Source organism: Delphinapterus leucas, chromosome 1 (assembly GCF_059928025.1).
Source record: "Delphinapterus leucas isolate spDelLeu-1000000601 "Yukka" chromosome 1, BTC_Dleu_Yukka2, whole genome shotgun sequence".
NCBI lineage: Eukaryota > Metazoa > Chordata > Mammalia > Artiodactyla > Monodontidae > Delphinapterus > Delphinapterus leucas.
The window spans coordinates 84235951-84245960 of record NC_143129.1 but is presented as its reverse complement, the minus strand read 5'-3'; the positions used below and the strand labels follow the sequence as shown (position 1 = coordinate 84245960).

General features: G+C 38.7%; 1 protein-coding gene across 1 annotated transcript in view; it reads right to left on the bottom strand.

Annotated features, from left to right (window-relative positions):
- Nucleotides 1-3951: 3951 nt before the first annotated feature.
- Nucleotides 3952-10010, bottom strand: part of FMO5 (flavin containing dimethylaniline monoxygenase 5) — a 28947-nt gene continuing 22888 nt past the window's right edge. The window contains exons 7-8 of the mRNA XM_089916897.1: nucleotides 6273-6345; nucleotides 3952-4698 (exon numbers count right to left, since the gene is read on the bottom strand). Coding sequence (XP_089773023.1) covers nucleotides 4353-4698; nucleotides 6273-6345 — 419 coding nt within the window. The 3' untranslated portion in view covers nucleotides 3952-4352. The remainder of the gene's footprint in view (nucleotides 4699-6272; nucleotides 6346-10010) is intronic.

The window sequence follows — 10010 nt, the reverse complement described above, 5'->3', positions numbered from 1 at the left end:
ATATATGCTGTCTACAAGAAACCCACTTCAGACCTAGGGACACATAGAGTGCAAGTGAGGGGATGGAAGAAGATATTCCACACCAATGGAAATCACAAGAAAGCTGGATTAGCAATACTCATATCAGATGAAATAGTCTTTAAAATAAAGACTGTTACAAGAGATAAGAAGGGACACTACATAATGATCAAGGGATCAATCCAAGAAGAAAACGTAACAACTATAAATATTTATGCACCCAACATAGGAACACCTCAATACATAAGGCAGATGCTAACAGCCATAAAAGGAGAAATCAACAGTAACACAATGGTAGTGGGGGACTTTAACACCCCACTTACACCAATAGACAGATCATCCAGAGAGTAAATAAATAAGGAAACACAAGCTTTAAAAGACACAATAGACCAGATAGACCTAATTGATATTTAGGACATTCCACCTGAAAGTGGGAAAACACACTTTCTTCTGAAGTGCATATGGAACACTCTCCGGAATAGATCACATCCTGGGTCACAAATCAAGCCTTGGAAAATTTAAGAAAACTGAAATCGTATCAAGCATCTTTTCCAACCACAACACTATGAGATTAGAAATCAATTACAGGAAAAAAAACAGTAAAAGACACAAACACATGGAGGCTAGACAGTGCACTGCTAAATAACCAAGAGATCACTGAAGAAATCAAAGAAGAAATCAAAAAATACCTAGGAACAAATGACAACAAAAACACAATGATCCAAAACCTATGGGATGCAGCTAAAGCAGCTGTAAGAGGGAAGTTCATGGCAATTCAAGCTCACCTCAAGAAACAAGAAAAATCTCAAATAAATAATATAACCTTACACCAAAAGCAACTAGAAAAAGGACAAAGAAAGCCCAAAGGTAGTAGAAGGAAAGAAATCATAATCAGAGCAGAAATAAATGAAATAGAAACAAATGGCAAAGATCAATAAAACTAAAAGCTGGTTCCTTGAGAAGATAAACAGAATTGATAAACCTTTAGCCAGACTCACCAAGAAGGGAGAGGACTGAAATCAATAAAATTAGAAATGAAAAGAAGAGATTACAAGTGACACTGCAGAAATTCAAAAGATTATAATAGACTACTACAAGCAACTCTATACCAATAAAATGGGCAACCTGGAAGAAATGGACAAATTCCTGGAAAAGTACAACTTTACAAGATTGAACCAGGAAGAATTAGGAAATATAAACAGACCAATCACAGGTAATGAAATTGAAACTGTAATTTAAAATCTTCCAACATACAAAAGTCTAGGACCAGATGGCTTCACAGGCAAATTCTATCAAACATTTAGAGAAGAGTTAACACCTATCCTTCTCAAACTCTTCCAAAAAGTTGTGGAGGGAGGAACACTCCCAAACTTGTTCTACGAGGGCCACCATCACCCTGTTACCAAAACCAAACAAAGATATTACAAAAAAAGAAAATTATAGACCAGTATCACTGAAGAACATAGACACAAAAATCCTCAAGAAAATACTAGCAAACAGAATCCAACAACACACTAGAAGAATAATACACCATGATCAAGTGGGATTTATCCCAGGGATGCAAGGATTCTTCAATATACATAAAACAATCAATGTGATACACCATATTAACAAATTAAAGAATAAAAATCATATGATCATCTCAATAGATGCAGAAAAAGCTTTTGGCAGAATTCAACACCCATTTATGATAAAAATTACAGAAAGTGGGCATAGAGGGAACCTACCTCAACATAATAAAAGCCATATATGACAAACCCACTGCCAACATCATTCTCAATGGTGAAAAACTGAAAACATTTCCTCTAAGATCAGGAACAAGAGAAGGCTGTCCACTCTTGCCACTATTAATCAACACAGTATTGGAAGTCTTAGGTGCAGCAATCAGAGAAGAAAAAGAAATAAAAGTGATACAAATTGGAAAAGACCTAAAACTGACTTTCCCAATGATATGGTACTATACATAGAAAATCCTAAAGATGCCACCAGAAAACTACCAGAACTAGTCAGTGAATTTGGTAAGGTTGCAGGATACAAAATTAATGCGCAGAAATCTCTTGCATTCCTATACAGTAACGACGAAAGATCAGAAAGAGAAATTAAGGAAACAATCCCATTTACCATCACAACAATAACAATAAAAAATACCTAGGAGTAAACCTACCTAAAGAGGCAAAAGACCTGTACTCAGAAAACTATAAAACACTGATGAAAGAAATCAAAGATAACATAAACAGTTGGGCAGGTATACCTTGGTCCTGGATTGGAAGAATCAATACTGTGAAAATGACTATATTACCCAAAGCAATCTACAGATTCAATGCAATCCCTATCAAATTACCAGTGGCATTTTTCACAGAACTGGAACAAGAAATCTTACAATTTGTATGGAAACACAAAAGACCCCAAATAGCCAAAGCAATCTTGAGAACGAAAAATGGTGCTGGAGGAATCTGTTTCCCTGACTGCAGACTATACTCCAAGGCTACAGTAATCAAGACAGTATGATACTGGCACAAAAACAGAAATATAGATCAATGGAACAGGATAGAAAGCCCAGAGATAAACCCATGCACATAGGGTCACCTTATCTTTGACAAAGGAGGCAAGAATATACAGTGGAGAAAAGACAGCCTCTTCAATAAGTGATGCTGGGAAAACCGGACAGCTACATGTGAAAGAATGAAATTAGAACACACACTAACTACAGACACAAAAATAACCTCAATGGATTAAAGACCTAAATGTAAGGCCAGACACTATAAAACTCTTAGAGGAAAACATAGGCAGAGCACTCTATGACATAAATCACAGCAAGATCCTTTTTGACCCACCTCCTGGAATAAGGGAATTAAAAACAGGAATAAACAACTGAGACGTAATGGAATGTAAAAGCTTTTGCACAGCGAAGGAAACCATAAACAAGACGAAAAGACAACCTCAGAATGGGAGAAAATATTTGCAAACAACAACTGACAAAGGATTAATCTCCAAAATATACAATCAGCTTATGCAGCTCAGTAACACAAAAACAAACAACCCAATCCCAAAATGGGGAGAAGACCTAAATATTTCTCCAAAGAAGACATACAGATGGCCAAGAGGCACATGAAGAGATGCTCAACATCACTAATTATTAGAGACATGCAAATCAAAACTACAATGAGGTATTACCTCACACCTATTGGAATGGGCATCATCAGAAAATCTACAAACAATAAATGCTGGAGAGGGTGTGGATAAAAGGGAACCCTCTTGCACTGTTGGTGGGAATGTGAATTGGTACAGCCACTATGGAGAACAGTATGGAGGTTCCTTTAAAAACTAAAAATAGAACTACCATATGACCCAGCAATCCCACTACTGGGCATATACCCTGAGAAAACTGTAATTCAAATAGAGTCACGTAGCACAATGTTCATTTTAGCACTGTTTACAATAGCCAGGACATGGAACCAACCTAAGTGTCCATCAACAGATGAATGGATAAAGAAGATGTGGCACATATATACAATGGAATATTACTCAGCCATAACAAGGAACGAAATTGAGTTATTTGTGCTGAGGTGCATGGACCTAGAATCTGTCATACAGCGTGAAGTAAGTTAGAAAGAGAAAAACAAATACCATATGCTAACGCATATATATGGGATTTAAAGAAGCAGTACTGATGAACCTAGTGGCAGAGCAGGAATAAAGATGCAGACATAGAGAACTGACTTGAGGACACAGTGGGGAAGGGGAAGCTGGCATGAAGTGAGAGAGTAGCATTGATGTATATACACTACCAAATGTAAAATGGATGGCTAGTGGGAAGCTGCTGTATAGCATAGGGAGGTCAGCTCAGAGCTTTGTGATGACCTAGAGGGATGGGATAGGGAGGGTAGGAGGGAGGCTCAAGAGGGAGGGGATATGGGGATATATGTATACATATAGCTGACTCACTTTGTTGTACAGGAGAAACGAACACAATATTGGAAAGCCTTTATACTCCAATAAAGATGTAAAAAAAAAGAAAAGAAAGCACCTACCACATTTCAGGAACTCTGCTAAGGACAAAACAAAGATGACTAACAGAGTACCTGAGCTCACAGTCCAGGCATGACTGCAAGGAAAAAGTGATGGGTCATAAGAGTAAGGGAGGTAAGTCAGTACAAATGAAAAGGTGGGATTTCACTATAGGGAAAAGAGGAAAAAGGATTAATGCTTTGGAAAGAGAAATAAAAGTAGCTCTCTGGGCAATGTGAAACTGAGAGTTGTTCAATCTTGTCAGGTTCTGAAAGCATCTCCAGATCCAGCTTTCAAAGAAAACTGGGACAGTGACAATGGAACAGCTAAAAATAGGTAATCATTATAGCAAAGAAAGCCACAGCCAGCATAAACCTGGCCATTGTTATTGTTGAAGTTGTGGAATTGTTGCTTTCAATTACTCTTGTCATTAGTGGCTTCCTGATACGATCTTCTGTGGTGAGGATAGCTTTTCGAGCTCCATTCCACTTTCCAGGGCCCTGTAGCCGATACTGGATTGGAGTACAGGGTCCCCAAAATAACTGTAATGCCAGTTTGGGGTCAGTGAAGGCCAGGGACAGCAGATTGGGCCTGACGCCCACCAGATCAGCAAGCTCATCCATGGTATCTATATAGTCTGCCTGAATGGTATGGCGTTGGCTGTCCACATACCTGAATCAGAGAAGACAAAAGCCATGCCTATTAACAATTCAGTCACTCCATCAATTAATCAATGCTTTCTATCTGCTCTTGGCTCAATATTGAGCTAGGAGCTGTAGAAAATAGAGAAGAAAGAAAAGACATGTCTCTATTTTTAAGGGCCTTATAATCTACTGAACTAGATAAGATAGATACACATGAAACACAGAAGAATGTAAGACTTCACATGAAACAGACAAGAATATAAGACTTCTGGTAAATCATGTGGTTTTAGACTGCTAAATACAAATGTAGAATAGGGTAGTTAAAATCGAACTATGATAAGTCGTTGAAGGATGTGGAAGAAATAGATAAGCTGAGAACAAAGAGGGAAGTATTACAAGTCAATATATATAATGTAGAATATATATTGTAGAAGTTTGGCAGTGAAAGGAAGGAGGAAGATAGGAGAGCACCTAGAAAGGGCATCAGGGTTAATTAAAAACTGTCTTTCTCCTCCATGCAGAAGGGAGGGTTATGCTGGTATAATCAGTTGAAGAAAACCACGTCTCTGGGCATGGGATGATTGTGCCTCTGACTTCTCCACAAAAATCTAGGAGCTTTATTAACATCAACTTTGTTCAAATAAAAGTCAGCAGTGAATAAGCTCAAGTTCTGAAATTCAGACTGCTAAATGTGTCCACCCAAGCACTAAAATACGGGCTGGTGGTACCACCTTCCCAGATCTTATAGATTACTCATACTAAGAGCCACTGTGACCTAAGTATGCTGTCACATGACAGCCAGCAAAGTGGCCTCTGCAGATTTGTAAATCTACCTACAGATTTGTAATTTAACCATATCTACCTCTCATTAATTCATCGCTGCCCTTCCTTCCTCTGGCAGCTCTAATATCTCTTCATGTAATCCTTGCTAAAATAATGTACCAGGTTTTCTCTCCATGTGCTTTTTCCTACTTGACTTTTCTTTTAGGCCCTAAACATAGAATTTTCTTAAGCTTTTCTCTTCCATCCATATTCAAACCGCTTGGTGGTAATTCTCTATTCTATTGTCACAAACTATGATTTCCTTTTCCTTCAAAATATAATCTAAATCCTTAAACAAACACGAGGACAATAAATACAGTACAACATTGCTCTTATTAAGAAGTAAGTGGGGGGACTTTCCTGGTCGTGCAGTGGTTAAGAATCCGCCTGCCAATGCAGGGGTCATGGGTTCGATCCCTGGTCCAGAAAGATCCCACATGCTGTGGAGCAACTAAGCCTGTGTGCCACAACTACTGAGCCCGTGTACCACAACTACTAAACCTCGCGCACCCTAGAGCCCATGCACCACAACTACTGAAGCCCACATGCTCTAGGACCCACATGCTGCAACTACTGAAGCCCGCGTGCCTAGAGCCCATGCTCCGCAACAAGAGAAGCCACCACAATGAGAAGTCCATGCACCGCAAAGAAGAGTAGCCCCCTGCTCTCCAGAACTAGAGAAAGCCCATGCACAGGAACGAAGACCCAATGCAGCCAAAAGAGAAGAAAAAGAACTAAGTGGGAAAAATTAACCACCTATCTTCCTGGGAGAACTCTTACCTTTTGGCCATATCCTCTTGAACCTTAGCTATTTCTTTTATCATTTCATTTTGTAAGGGTAATGTCTTTATCCCTAAAGAGAAAAATCAAAATTTTAAGTGTAAAATTACCTCAGTATGAACACTAACCCTATTAACAATTACCATGCTATGAAAAATTCAAAGGAATACAGGCTAGTTGTCTGTACCAAGGAGGTTACACCTTCACTTGATCACCTTACCCTACCACCACCAGAATATAATAATATTAACCTCAGTAGTTTACTCTTTTCTGCTCTGTCTTTGGAAGATATTTCTCCTAATCTGCTTTCCAACCAAAAGCTGCCTCCTCCCTAACATAGTCTTTCAATTGGGAAATGAAATCTGGACATGAGGAAATGATAAATAGCCTTAAATGTGTACGGAAAATGAGGTACAAAGTAAAAGGAGGGGGGAGGATTGGAAACACACCTGTACTTGTTCTCTTAATAACAAAGAGGCTTTATACCACAGGGTGAAAGAAGTAAAAGTAAACTCTCAGTCCTATTTTATGCCTAAAGTTCCATGGAAGATAAGCCTTACTTTCTAAATTTTTTATTTGGCAAGAGTGAGGGGGAAGGTCAAAGGCAACTCATAATACTCAATCTTAACAAGTAAATTTAAGCACTAATGCACAAACAGTTCCAGTAGCAGGAATTTAACACCAAGGACATGGCTAGACAAAGGTAGAATAGTATTTAAGTTGACATAGACAACTCTCAATTTAAATGGTTAGCTTTATGCCCGGATTTACAATCACTATGCCATGTAGAAAACTTTAGCCACACCCAACTCTAAAGTGTTACTCCACAAAATTCTGGAACGTGTAATTTTAGAATGGGAATACATCTTACCTAATACAATCCTCTCTACAAGTACTCTCAAGTGGTTATCTCATTCCTCCTTAAATATCTCTGGTGTTGGGGATCTCATCACCTGAGGAGATGATTTAATTGTTTGGCTGCTCTACTTGCTGGAACATTATTCTTTTCATTGACCCCAGAACCTGGCTCCATGCAACTGGCACCAGTGGACTTAGCTCTGCCTTCTGGGGCCAAGGAGTCTAATATTAACAAATGACAGCGTTTGAACCATTTGAGAACAACTGTCATAACTTCTTTAAGTCTTCCCATTATCAGCCTTAAAGCCTTAACAGTTCCCCATATAACAGCTTTCACGTTCTCTGCCCCACTGGTTGCCTTTCTCTGGGCACACTCTAGTAACTATCCTGGTGTGTCTCTCTTAAAACATGAGACCCAAATTCAACACTCAAGAAATAGCCTTCTGTGTTTTGCCATGTGTTCTTTTCATTTTAGCGTTGGGAATTATTATGTATATTCATAAGTCAATGAGGAATCACTGAAATGCTTCATTTGAAGTTAATCACAGGTCTTAAGATGCTCATGAAGCACAGTTTGAGAGTTGATTTCCAAATTACTTCTCATAGAACCACCGTAATTTTTACTTCTCTTAAGTAGAAACATGGAGGAGGAGGTCATTTCTTGCCTGTGATTCAGCCAATTCATCCAAAAAAAAAAAAAAACAAAACAAAAACCAAAAACACAACCAAACAAAAAATCACTATAAGTTAGATAAGTAGATAGATAGCAGTATATAAAGATGTGTACTGTATCCGGTGGTGCAGTTCTTAATTCATTGATAGTGTTGTTGCACTGTTTCCTCGTTCAGGCACATGTCATTTTTACCATATGTATTTCCCTCCTTCCTATCTTGCACCTCCTCTTATATTACCAGTTTACATCAATGGCCATAGCCCCTGAGCAGATTCTTTTCTCTCTTTCATCTCCAACCTACATTCCACCCAAATCCTTTCAAATTCACCAATGAAATTTCATTCAAATATTTCTCGTATTCCTTTACCTTAGTTTAAAGCCTTCATTATGTCTTTCTTGGACATTTGTCACAGGCTCGCAACTGGCCTATTTCCCATTTCATTTCCCTCTAATACATCTTCTGAATTACAAATCTGATTTGACTCCCCCTCTCCCAGTTAATCCTTCAATTGTTCTCTATTGCCTACACTGAATGTAAACTTCTTGCATGGCACCTAAGGAATTTTCTTGGTTTTGCCTCTATAAATATCTCCAGCTTCATTTTCTTTAATTCCTGTAATACTTTATTCTCCAGAATTCTGAACTCCTTGTAGTTCTCAGGACTTGGTTTATTTTGTCATTTTCTCTAACTTTGCATAAATATTACTAATTGTTCTCTGTTATGTTCAAGATGGCATTGTCCTTTTAGTAAACTCTTACTTTTTTACAGTGTATTTGCAGTTGTAGGGAGAATTGGGTACTTATTCCTTCCTGCTCCCATAGCCAGCTCGTCTACATTGTTATTGGACCTTTGTTTAGGATATAGTAAATACCTGCTGAATGAATGAACACATTAAATGTCTGTTTACTTGTCTCCCTTGCTTGACTCTGAGTTCCGTAAAGATAGGAATTTTCTGTTTGGTCATATTTGCATCTCCAGCACCTAGCAGAGGGTCTGGCATACACTAAGAGGCCAGTAAATGTTAGCTGACGAATGTTGTTGAAGAACCGTGTGGAACTGAAGTTCAGAGATTTCCTAAGTGTTCCAAGACAAGGTTCAAACGGGGTGAGCCTGAATTGTAACTCTGTGGAACTAAGTCTTTCAGTCGGCTCTCAGGCCTAAGTCAGATTGTATTTATGTAGTCCTGACTAGTCCCTGCTTGTTTAATGTAAAGGTAATGTTACAAGAGGAAGGAGGTGTGGCTGCCATTCTGCTCTTTCAGTCCAGTCCAGCCTTTTACCATGACTGGAAATTGAGAAGATAGTTCATAAGCTGAGATCCTCTGATAAGAACTTTCTACTCTAGAGTTTAGAAAACCTCCAAAACTAAACTTGCAGTCATTGAATAGAGATGTATTAGCTACCTCCCATGTGCTAGGCACTGGTCTAGACTTGGAAGACAAAGGCAAATAAACATGATTCTTTTATTTAAAGAGCTTTCAATATACTACAGAGAGGGAGGAAATAAACAGGCTTTTTCCACACAAATAACGAGTTAAAGGGAGGCATACCAGGCAGAGAGAACAACAGAAGCAAAGGCACAGGGTATAAGAGTACCTGCTGTGTTTGCTGCATAGTGGGTAAGTCATTCAGTGCATCTAGAAGATTGTAGGATGGATGGTAAAGACCTGCAAAAGATGGGCCTGAAAAGCAGCCTGTATCCAATTTGTGGAGGAACTTGAATGCCATGCTATGACATAATGCTTCCTTGTGATCCAGAGAATTGGTATCATTTCATACGGTTTTCAAGGGAAGAAAGTTACTAAATGAAAGTGGAACACTTGCAAGGGCTCTTGAGAGGGCTACAAATGAGACAAAAGAATACTAGATTTCTGTCAAGGCAAGCAAGTGGGTTCAGTGTTCTAGGAAAGGGTGGAATATTTTCTTGACAAGAGAATAGTAATTCTAGAGAACAAAGGAAGTAGGGAAATGGGGCTTGTTGAGGAAAGGACAGGCCAGGGAAGAGGACAGGCAGAGTTGGGCAGGTGTGAAAGAATGGTCTTAAAATTGGCACAGTGAAGGTAGAATTCTGGGCTGAGAAAGGCAAGGATTTGGTAGGCAGACAGTAGAACAAAAAACTCAGGGTTACTTTTGGAAATTTGATAAAGTTATAGGGATTCTCTGATGATTCCTTCCTTCCAAGTGTTAAGAAGAAAGCTAGAGGGATT